General features: G+C 51.8%; 1 protein-coding gene across 7 annotated transcripts in view; it reads left to right on the top strand.

The window, feature by feature from the left end:
- Fam53a (family with sequence similarity 53 member A) overlaps positions 1 to 10,790 on the top strand; it is a 28,584-nt gene extending 17,794 nt beyond the window's left edge. For all 7 annotated transcript variants that reach the window (XM_008841821.2, XM_008841819.3, XM_029567712.1 and 4 more), the window contains 3 exons: positions 2,161 to 2,212; positions 4,396 to 5,162; positions 10,263 to 10,790. In XM_008841821.2, the coding sequence (XP_008840043.1) occupies positions 2,161 to 2,212; positions 4,396 to 5,162; positions 10,263 to 10,577 (1,134 nt within the window). In that variant the 3' untranslated portion in view covers positions 10,578 to 10,790. The remainder of the gene's footprint in view (positions 1 to 2,160; positions 2,213 to 4,395; positions 5,163 to 10,262) is intronic.
- The last annotated feature ends 1,180 nt before the right edge of the window (positions 10,791 to 11,970 follow it).

The following is an 11,970-nucleotide window of genomic DNA, read 5'->3' as shown; positions in this document are numbered from 1 at the left end:
CTGCCTCTGCCTCCCAAGTGCTGGGACTGCAGGCGTGTGCCACCACGCCCGTCTACAAACCCAATTTTTAACTTGCTCCTTCTATTTTTATTTTTTGTCTTTTTAAGAATGGAGCCCTTTTTGGATCTTTTTGAGATAGGGTCTCCCTGTAGCCCCAGCTGGCCTGGAACTCACTATGTAGACCAGGCTGGCCTTGAACTCACAGAGATCCACCTGCCTCTGCCTCCCGAGTGCTGGGACTACAGGCGTGTGCCACTATGCCTGGCTGAGAATGGAGTCTTTTGTAGCCCTCCTGGCCTTGGGTTTACTATGTGACCAAAGTCTTGACCCTTCTGCTTCCATCTCCTGTGGAATCCAAGTGTTGGGAGTAGAGGCATGTGTCTTGCTGCTTAGTGATTGATTGGGTGATTGATGAGTTGATTGATTCAGACAGGGTCTCTTGCTAAGTAGCTCAGTCTGGCCTGTAACTTGGAGGAGTCCTCCTTCCCTGGCTCTTTAATTCTGGCATTATAGGTGTGTATCAGACCCCTGGCTTTCCCTTTATATGAAGAAACAGTTCCCTAAGGCTTCTGGTACAGTTGCTGTAGTACCTCCTGCCAATCTCTGAATCTGCCTGTCTGCCTCCCTGGAGGGGGTGACCCTGCTCTCTGGACCCGTCTCAGGACTGGGTCCACGCTCTACAACCTAGGGCTTGGATCCCATATCTACTGTCACAAGGAGTAAAGGACTTTGGGGTCCTGGCTCAGGGTCTTGCTGAAAAGTAGGTAAGTGGTGAGGTTTGAAAGACTAGCAACCCAAACCAGCTGACAGGAAAAGAGACTCAGGAACAACAAGAGGAACATGCCATGGCTTGGGATAGAGATGTGTGTTTGTTTGGTTGGATTTTGTTAGGTTTTAAAAAATGACTATTGGGTCAGCAAGATGGCTCAGCTGGTAAAGGTGCTTGCTGCTAAGCCTGACAACCTGAGTTCAATTCCCAGAACCCACATGATGGTAGGAGAGAAACCCATTCCCACAAGTTGTCCTCTGACCTTCACATGAGTGTGTGCTCTATGTAGCATGTGCACAATGCCCCCATACTGCACAACACCCCCATACTGCACAATGCCTGCACACTCATGAATCCCCCGCGACACCCCCCACATATCCACTACCCTCCCAGACCCACCCCGACCCACAAAACAAATAATGTAGGAAAAAAAAAAAACCTATCAAGATGTGAGGGGTTGGAGAGATGGCTTACTGGGTTAAGAGCACTGGCTGCTTTTCTGGAGGACTTGGGTTTGGTTACTGGCACCCACATGGTGGCTAACAACTGTCCTTAACTCTAGTTTCAGGTGATCCAATGCCCTCTTCTGGGCAGGCATTGTATGCATTGTGGTACATTTACATACATGCAGGCAAAACACTCATACACATAAAATGGAAATAAATAAATATTTAGAGATTTTAAAAAAAGAAGAAAAGTGTGAGAAGGCGTGGTCGTGCACACCTTTAATCCCAGCAATCTGGAGGCAGAGGCAGGTGGATCTCTGAGGTTGAGGCCAGCCTGGTCTACATAGGAAGTTCTAGGCCAGCTGGGACTACAGGAAGACCCTGTCTCAAAGTGTCTCATTCCCCCTCTCTCTGCAAAAAGAAAGAAAGAGGGGCTGGAGAGATGGCTCAGTGGTTAAGAGCACTGACTGCTCTTGCAGAGGACCTGGGTTCAATTCCCAGCACCCACGTGGCGGCTACAAACCGTCCTTAATTCCAGTACCAGGGGAATCCGAAGCCCTCTTTTGACCCCCACAGCTTTGCATGACACGGGTGCACTCACATACATGCAGGTAATACATTCATACACATAAAAATAAAAAGCCAGGCGTGGTGGCGCACGCCTTTAATCCCAGCACTCGGAGGCAGAGGCAGGCGGATCTCTGTGAGTTCAAGGCCAGCCTGGTCTACATAGTTCCAGGACAGCTGGGGCTACAGAGAGACCCTGCCTCAAAAAGACCCCCCCACCAAAAAAAATATTAAAGAAGGAAGGAAGGGGTGTGTTCCAGAGGTCAATGCTTTTTATTTTAATCACAGAGACATTAGGGAGAAGTAGAATCTACTGCAGGGAAAAAAGACAAGCATTTCTTCCTGCTTCCCACTGAGATTTCGCTCTTGTCTTTTTAGTATTCTGCTGAGAAATTGAAAAGTGGCTACTTGTTCCCTTTGGAGATCGGCGGTAAGTGTCTCAAAAGCCCTGGCGAGGTCTTTCTGGGGCTAGAGCAGCCAGGGGTGGAGCAAGGTGGCATTAACCCTGATCAAGAGGGGATATTGGAGCTGAACGGGACCAGATCTTCAGAACAAGGTTCAGAAAGGCCTTTGTATGACCTGCATGTGGGATAGGAAGGTCACTAGCTGCCAGTCTCCCTGCTCATGGGCCAGGGTCAGGAGGGGCCTGTGCTCCACAAAGCCTCTCCTTTGCTGGCAGTGATGTGGGTGAAGGCTAGGGGAGCATTGTGCCCTTTCTGTTTGTGACTTCCTTCATCAACCAGGGGAAGGGTGATCTACAAGGTCAGGCCATGTGTGGTTCTGCTGCTGTTCTATGTTATACACTGACCAGGTATTCCCAGGCCTCACTAGGGCTGCCCTTACTCCTTGACATATGCTTTTCAGCACCTAGAGAGGACAGTGACCCCTAAGTGTGGAGCTCACTGATGTCCACATTTCTGATGGACCCAAGCAAAGGCATGTGGTTGGAATCACCCTCTGTTGGCTTTGACAGTTGGCTCAGCACCCTGCGTCACACAGAAGAGCTAACATGATGGAGCCATGTCAGGCTCACCTCCTAAGCACCAGATTACTAAATTTGAGTTTTTTTATTAACCTTTCTTGAATAATTGGAAGTAGGAAGTGACATTCCCCAGCTGGTCCCTTCTTACCTGGCCTGGGTGCGCTTTGGCTTCTCTGGTCTATCCTGTATGTGAGACCAGACTAACTACCTCAGTTCCTACTCAGAGCCCCAAGGGTCTCTTACACACTGCTGATGTCCTTTCTTTCTGCCCTCAGTCTCCTGTCTTGCCTCCTTACTGCCCCAGGTCACCTCAGGGTTATGTATCTTTCCCTAGAGGTGGCCCCTGGATATATCCCATTGGTCCCTGTAGCCTGTAAAATGTCCTGTAGCTTGACAGTGACTGGAAACAGCAGGGAGAGATCAAGCTGCCTGTTAGATGCCTTCCTGTCAAGAGTGTCCAAGAGGACCCTTTGGGCAGGTCAGTGTGTCTGGAACTTTACCACTGGACTGACTCCATATAAGGAAATCCATGTATCTGACTGACTTGATACTTCTCCAGGTGACAGTGAGGGCTGGAGCAGGTGTGTCTGCCCTTTATAGCTGACAAGAGGAGCAGGAGCTAGGGCCATGGCAGCTCTGAGGAGCTCATGCAGAGTCTGGGTGTCAAGATGTGCTGGGTGCTAGAGTTGACCAGAGGAGAGCTGGCTAGGCTGAGCAGGTGTGTGGGGAGCTGTCATGTGGGGAGCCATATGGGCATGTGCTGGAGGAAGTAGATTTGTAGAGCTTGGCTCCTGGGCTGCGGAGTCTTGTGAGCTGCCACCTAGGATCAGATGTCTTAAGGACTCCTGAGTCTTCCTCAGGGGGTGTTGATGGAGGGGACAGAAGTGCCTCTTACGCTGAACTTGCCTGTGATGCTCTTGGGCACATGGTGTTACAGGACCACTAGCCACCAAGGGGCCATTGCCAACACCGTGCTTTGAGGCTGAAGAAGTGAGGGAATCTCTGCCGTGGTTCACTGTCCCCACATGCAGGCACATGTCGAGGTCAAGTCTTGTTTTGTTTGAGATGGTGTCTCACTGTGTATGCCAGGCTGGCTGCAAACTCATGGCAATTCTGCATTTGCCTCACAAGTGGGATCCCAGGTCTGAGCCACCGCACTTAGCTTTAAGCCAAGCCTCTGTCTATATGATTTGACGCTGGTGGTTCACTTGGGTCATTAAGGAATGTGCCCATTTCCAAGAAGTAGCTCTGTGGAGCTCCTGGCTGATAAAGGCTGGCCAGCATTTTGATGACATAGTGTATCTCAGTGGAACAGTGAGAACAGAATCAGGTTCTTTTCTGGAAACACAGGTGGGGAGACACTGACTTACCTCAAGACCAGGTGTCTTCCTTGAAGAAGTGAAATGAGCCTCACAGCTAACCCAGCAGGAAAGGCTGGCCCTTTAGATGTTAGTGGCCAGTGGAGGTGGGGAGGCGCCAACCATGTGAGCAAAGGTGTCCATGAGCCTGGGAGGGGAGGCAGTAGGGTACCCCTCCTTGGTTTATGGGTGTTTGCTTGATACCACCGTGGTCCGGGGCAGAACAGTGGCTCTTCTGTTCACTTCTCTTTTTACTCCTTTGTGTTTCCTCAGTGGACAGGAGTCCCTGGAACACCTTACATGGAGGATGGTCCATTGGAAGCCAGGCAGTAGCCTTAGGCCCCTTCCCCCTGGGCCCACATGGTGTGTCTCACACTGAAGGTCCCAAGTGGCAGCCAGAGTCCCCAGGTCCTCGGCATGTGGGCAGCTTCTTGGACGTCCATGAAAACACAGGGCCACCTGCAGCACCACCAACCAAGCGGCACTGCCGGTCCCTCTCGGAACCAGAGGAGCTAGCCCGCTGCCACTCCCCATGGCGCCCTGGCAGCTCCAAGGTGTGGACTCCCATCTCCAAGAGGCGATGCAACAGTGGTGGGAGTGCCACGCTGCAGTGTTGCAGCAGCTCCGGGAGCCCTGCCCTATGGGGAAGTCTAGGCACAGGCCTGACCAGGAGTCCCGTGTCACTCGCTGGCCCCACGTCACCACCGACACCCCGGCCAGCCTCAGCCAGCAGTGGCTTTGTGGACAGCAGCGAGGGCAGCACATGCTCAGGTCTGCCCTGGCGTTCTGCAGGGCCCTGTCCATTTTTCTCCAGGCGCCGACTGTCCCTCTCACAGGAGCACCTTGTGGATGCAGGCACGTGCCTGCCTTCAGCCAGCAGCACCCCCACATCCACACCCCAGCTAGGCCGGCGCTATGGCCTCCTCCGGTGCCGCTCACAGCCTTGTGTGCTAGATGGGAGAAGGGGCCGGCGCAAGCGGAGACGGGAGGAGGACGCCAGATGGACACGCCCATCCTTGGACTTTCTGAAAATGACACGGGTGAGGCCACATTGTTGTTTTGGGGTGCTCAGGAAAGCCTGTGTCTCACCTTGGTTCAGTTTTGGGCTTGAGTTGGTTGTAGCCAGCAGCATTCTAATTTCATTTGGCTAGTTTCCTCTGAGCCCAGATATTATGTGAGGCCAGCCTGTCAGGGAACATGGCACAGATCTAGTTGGAGTGAGGATGGCTTATCCCAGCTGACCTAGAACCTTAGTCACACCCCAGTGACAGACAGGTGGACCCTGGACTCTGGGCACTGGCAAAGCAGGGAGGGACTGAGCATGGGTTTCTAGCTAACTCATCTCTTGGGAGCCCTAACTACATTTTGGGAGTGGCAGTTGTTCATAAAGTGAAAAGCTGAGCTGGAAAGATGGTTCAGTGGTTAAGAGCACATACTGCTCTTGCAGAGGACCTGAGTTCAATTCCCAGCATCCATGTCAGGTGGCTCATACTCCCTATAACTCCAGCTTCAGGAGGATCTGGTGCTTCCAGCCTCTACAGGCCCCAGTGCTTTCACACACTGACCCTGATATATACATTATTAAAATTTTTTAAATCATAAAGTTAGAAGCCATCCCTGGAGGCTGAGGTAGAAGTTTGGGCACCACTCCAATTCCAGGCCCTTGGCTTGTGATGGACGTAGAAGCCAGAGCTGCTGATCTGAGCTGCACCTCGTCAGAGGCCAACATGTGCCTGGATGCACAGTGCCCATTCACCCTGGTCATCCCTGGTTTTGAGGGAGGGTTTTAAAAATCTTTTTTAAAGATTTTATTATTATTATTTTTTGGTCTTTTTGAAGCAGGGTCTCCCTGTAGCCCCAGATGTCCTGGAACTCACTATGTAGACCAGGCTGGCTTTGAACCCGCAGAGATCTGCCTCCTGAGTGCTGGGACTAAAGGTGTGCACCACCATGCCCAGCTTGAGTTATTTTTTAATTCAGACATTGGGATGGAGACCTCATAGGACCAAACCCTGCCCAGGCCCTTTTCCCCTTTCCTTTTGCTCATGGATGCTGGTCTCCTGTGGCTACCTCTGATCTCCTGGGGCCACTAGCTGCTGCTGCATTGTTCTGGAGTAGCAGCCCTACCCAGGACAGTCCTGCTCAAACACCCTCCCGGCAGTGACCAGCTAGTTCGTTTCCTCGTGGTTTGTGGGGTGAGGCACCAAGCCTGCCTCTCCCTGTTGTTGGTGGGGCCGGCAGCTGCATAGGCGCCGTGGCCTCTATACTGTCCCTTCTAGAAACTGCCAGCGATTTTCCTGAAAGCCTTTGGTCTTTGTCTTCTCTAGTCAGGATGCTGCAGCTGTTCTTAGAAGTGCTGTGGACACCCCCTCCCAGCTCTGCTTGTGTCGTGTTCTCATGCAGTGCAGTCTTCCTGCATCCCCTGGGTGCCAAAGACAGAGGCTGGGCTTTCTTTTCAAGCTTTGTAAATATGTGTATATGTTTAGTCCCACAGGAAGGGCTCGCCTTACATACTCATGTATGCACACTCACGTGCACACTGCATCCTAGGCCTGAAGCAAGAGATAGACAGGGGCACAGAAGAGAGCGAGAGGAGGGACAGGATGGAGGGGAGTGGACACGTAAACCCTGGGGCCCCTCAACAGGGTCACCGCAGGTTTCTTGGGTGGGATGGAGCAGGGAACTGCTAGATATGGACTGTAAAAGAGTGGAGTGAGAAGCTGTGGGACTTCCCATGACACATGTCACATGCATACACATGTGCTCCAGCCATCTCTCTCCCCTGCCCAAGGCATGTACTCCTCAGGCCTCTGACTTGAAACAGACTGATCTTTCCCCTCCATGGCACCTGAAGGAGTGCCTCCTGGATCTGTCTAGATATCTGTCGTTTCCTGGCCACACCGGGGCCCTGGCCTGGCACAGACACACACATAAGCATGGGCTTACTCCACCTGGTTCTGATTCTGGCTCTACCTTGGGCTATGGAGCAACTTTGCTGGCAGTGGACGGAACTTGTGAGCACAGATCCAGGTGTCTTTAATCTGTCAGGTGGCAACCTCGTCTATACAGGTGGAGAGGCAGGCCCTGGAGCTTGTGGAGGCAGTGTCAGAATAGCTGTAGGAGGATGCTGTTCTCCCACAGTCCCACTGGCTTCATCATGGCTGTCAAGGCTTTCCAGGCCACCTTCCTCATGGAACCGGTCCCCACAAAACAACCAGTTGCACTCAATTCAGAAGATTTGACATGGGGCTGGAGAGATGGCTCAGTGGTTAAGAACACTGACTGTTCTTGCAGAGGACCTGGGTTCAAATCCCAGCACCCACATGGCAGCTAACAACTGTCTGTAACTCCAGTTTCAGGGACTCCAACAGCCTCTTCTGTCCTCCATGACACGGGTGCACTTACATGTAGCCAATATACGCCTACACATAAAAATAATAAAAGCCGGGCGTGGTGGCACACACCTGTAGTCCTAGCACTTGGGAAGCAGAGGCAGGTAGATCTCTGTGAGTTCAAGGCCAGCCTGGTCTACATAGTGAGTTCCAGGCCAGCTGGGGCTACAGGGAGACCCTGTCTCAAAAAGGCTGGAAAAAGCCGGGTGTGGTGGTGCATGCCTTTAATCCCAGCACTCGGGAGGCAGAGCAGGTGGATCGTTGTGAGTTCAAGGCCAGCCTGGTCTACATAGTGAGTTCAGGCCAGCTGGGGCTACAGGGAGACCCTGTCTCAAAAAAAAAAAAAAAAAAAAAAAAAGGGAAAAAACCAAAGATTCGACATGTGCAGCACTGGCTTAGAACTGGGGAGGCCTGGCCTTTGCATTTTGAAAGATCTTCTGGGTTCATCTGCCTGGATGTAGGTCACCATTGAGTGACAACAGGGCCTGGGATCTCCCTGAGGGACAAGTCAGCTCGTAGATGGTGCCAGTTCAGATCCCCACAGGTGTGGGCTGTTGCTCCTTCACTCCGGTCCTTGGTTTCCTCAGTGATGGCTTTGTGCCATGTTGAGTGGCAGTTTCTTCTCTGTGCATAGAGGAGGCCATCAGAGGCAGCTGCTTCCTGCTCAGCTGACCCAGAAGGACAGTGGGGCCCAGCAGTGGTTCCCACATGTCAGGCCAGCTCATAAGTCCCAAGGGCAGACTTCGGACTGCAGATCCAAACAGGCACCATTGTCAGGACAGTAGACGTGGTTGCTGGTGTGTGTATAGGGCCCCACTATTCTGCACTTGGATGGCCCCTCTGTCTTGCAGGGCCATAGGAGAGAAGCTGACACAGGTCCCCCAGTTGGCACAGGACCTGCATACAAAAATGATGTGGCTAGCAAAGTTCTCCTTAAGTGAAAAAGAAATGATTCGTTTCTGTGACCAGAATCCAGCTGTTTTGATCTTTAGGATTTCTTCTTTAGAATATTACTTCTCAAATTTGTTTACTTTTTTCGTTATTTTGTTTTGGTTTTTGAGACAGGTCTCGCTCTCCATGTACCCTCCCAACTGTCGTAGAAATGGAGGTCCTCCCGTCCCCCAATTCCTAAGTACTAGGATGATAGCTGTGTGCCTCATGCCCAGCTGGGATTCCCTTTTTATAGTAGAACAATAAAAACAAAACTTAGGGCAGTTTGTCTTGTGGAGAAATCTGATTTCCTTAAAAGTGCACTTTTCAGCTGGGCATGGTGGTGTACGCCTGTAGTCCCAGCACTTGGGAGGCAGAGGCAGGTGGATCTCTGTGAGTTCAAGGCCAGCCTGGTTTACATAGTGAGTTCAGGACAGCTGGGGCTATAGGGAGACCCTGCTTCAAAAAGACAAAAAAAAAAGTGCACTTTCAGAGAGAGCTCTGCTCTCCCATGGGAGTGATGCTGTGTGCCTATAACCCCAGCACTCAGGAGGTAGAGGCAGGAGGGTCAGAAGTTCAAGGCAACCCTCAGCTATATAACAAGGCTGCATGAGACTCTGTCTCAAAAAAGTATATATATTTCCTGTCCCAGAGGCATTTTTCTGGCTTTTTTCCTAGTGGCTCTGGGGAGAAGGTGTGTGGCTGTGTAGCTCCACATAGCTTATAATTTCAGTGGCCAGTGTGGATCATGTGGCCTGTGGCCTGCATTTTGACCCTAGTGCCCACACACCCTCTAGAGACCCCAGCCATGTGGTGGCACATGTTGGAGGCTAGTTTAGAGGAGCCTGATGGAGAATCCGAGGCCTTGTGAAAGGGACTGTGTGCTGCAGGAAGGGGACACAAGGCTAGACCAGGGGGTGGCAGGGAAAAAGGCCTGGCAATGCTGAGGGTGGTTGCTGAGGTACAGTCCTGACGTGACATTGCCATGAAGACATGGATGAACATCCAGATAGGATACCTGGGACAGTCTGAGAGGCCTCCTGTGTAGAAGGGGGATTATCTGCAGTTGGGAGAGCTCTGGTTGGGGGCATAGACTGCTAGTTGAATTCATAGAGGTCATGCTCTGTGACCTGGGCTTGTCTTGGGTGGCATATGTTGGAGGTAGCTTGGATGCTGGCAAGGCTGGGAATCCTACTGGACAAGGGTGGTCAGAGGCCTCTTGTTGTGTGTATTTGTGTCTTATTTTAGGGTGAGAAAGTTCTCCCACAGGCTGTATTTGAGAAAGGCCAGTCATTAGAAGATGAGGGTGGGGGAAGTGGGGTTGAGGCAGGTGGGATTTGAGGGATGAGCCATGGATGCATGGGGCTCTGATGAGGTCCAACTGGCTGACCCTGACTTGAGGCTTTCTGTTAATGACTGGGTATAGTTGGCAATGGGGTGCATGGGAATCTTGCTGTCCAGTCTGCTTGCGGAGAGTAAAACAGGCTCTGCAGGATGCAGCCCACCCTGAGACCTTGGCATCTATGGTTTGTTAGGTATCACACACTCATACACCTGGTGCCTTTGGTCTGGGCGGGTTCATGCTGGGCCTCCCAGCACCAGCCTGGCAGGTGCTGTGGGACCTATGTGGCCTGAACCACTGATGAGGTGAGGGATGTGGTGAGCAGAGGTCCAGGAGGCAGCCCGAGGACTGTGGCTGGTGCTTGGTGACCATTTGGGACATCTAGATACAGAGTACTCTGTTCTCACAGGTAGACAGAAAATGCTGCTTCACACAATACCCAGAAATGCCTTCAGCCTATGTCTTTTCTATTTCAGACATTAAAAAATTCAAAGAGCCTTTGCTCACTGGACTATGAAGATGATGATGAGGATGACACCCAGGCGAAGACGGTCGTGTCCTCCCCGTGTGACTCACAGGGCCTTGTGGGCATCATCACACCTGGCTCTAGCCCAAGAATTCCCAGGCCTTGCCCTGTCAGCCCCAGCCCATGGGTTTCAAGGGAGCCAGAGGCCAGTATGGGTGAGGGTGGGAGCAGTGGGGACACCAGTGACTGGGACAGTGCAGGAGAGGAGGGTGTCTTCCCACTGGACCACAGTGACCTGGACCTGGAGCAGATTGAAAACAACTGACGCTTGGCTGAGCAGTAGCTGCCGTCGGTCGGTCACCTTGGTGCCTGACCAGTGGAGATAAGTTTTGTGTTATTTTGAACATTGAGGCGTAATTTTGATTCAGTTTTTCCTAAAGAAGTATTTTGCATTTTTATGGCTTTTACAGTTTGGGAGAGCTTCTCTATTTTGAAATGGGCTTCAGAGGGCATTCTATTAAACATGATGCTGCCTAGATGCTGGCCAGTTCCACTCCTTTTGTCAGAGTCCTGCTGTGCAAAGTGTGTGCGATGTGCTTGACACCCTTGGGACTGGTGGTCCTCAGGCTCTCTGTAGAAGGGCCACAACCTTGAGTGCTCAGGGTGCTCTACACCCTTGGCCATTGTTACAGGTGGCTGGCAGGGGACTGTGTGGCTCTCCGGTGCTGGTGAGGAGCTGGCTGGGCTGTGGGAGCTCTGCCGAGTGCCTTTCTGTAGCCCTTTTGGGCTTCTGGATATGAAGGGGGTGTCTCAGGCTCAGTCCCCAAGTGCTGATGCTGACACAGCCAGCACTTCCTCAGTGAATTCAGTGCAAGTCATTTGCATGGAGCTGCAGGTTAACCGATGTATTGTCCCTTCCAGGGTATGAAAGGGTCCAGTGGCTTCAGGCCTCCCTCCCTGGCTCAGCATTACTCAAAGCTTGGGTCTCCTGTTCTCTGCCCTGTAATTAATGAAACCAGAGGGATCCTACTAACAATGTCCGTCTAGGGAGTGCCGTTATGAGGAAGGACTTTATGACAGCAAAGGGCCCTGGCCCTGGAGAATGTTTTCTTCTTTTCTCCCAAGGACGTCTGTGAGATGATTGACATCAGTCTTGCTGTCCCTCTCATGTGATCCGGAGGGGTGTACATCACGATGAGTGAGTCAGCTTGCAGGGTCCCCCTCTGCCTATTAACGTGGCTAGGAACATGCCATCTCCCCCACCTCCCACCCCATCAGCAGACAGTGGCACCCACATGTTCAGTGATATTTGGTCTGAAACATTCACTTGCACAGTTGTGACATGGCCTCAATGGTTTTCTTTCCAGTAATGTCCTAGAGGTTTTGCTTTTAGGACCTGGACTGCCATCTGCAGAGCCCTGTGAGGCAGGCAGCCAACCTGGCCAGTGTGCTATGGTCATACCAAAGCTTCCAGTGTTTGGTTCTAGAGCAGCCTGGCCTGTTTAATAACCCTCACCACAGTATATTTGTGTTGTTGTGTGTGTGTGTGTGTGTGTGTGTGTGTGTGTGTGTGTGGTGTGTTAATGAAGAGTCAAGGGACTGTGGGAAGTGTCGCCTCATAATTCTGCAACCAGTTGGGCAACCCAGTGTCAACCAGTGTCTGTGCTACCAGGTGCTCAGTTCTTGCAAGGTTTGTGGCCTGGCACTGAGAACTGCTG

Source organism: Nannospalax galili, unplaced genomic scaffold, assembly GCF_000622305.1.
Source record: "Nannospalax galili isolate Female #2095 unplaced genomic scaffold, S.galili_v1.0 scaffold101, whole genome shotgun sequence".
In the NCBI taxonomy this organism is placed as follows: Eukaryota; Metazoa; Chordata; class Mammalia; order Rodentia; family Spalacidae; genus Nannospalax; species Nannospalax galili.
This window is presented reverse-complemented; position numbering and strand designations above follow the sequence as displayed.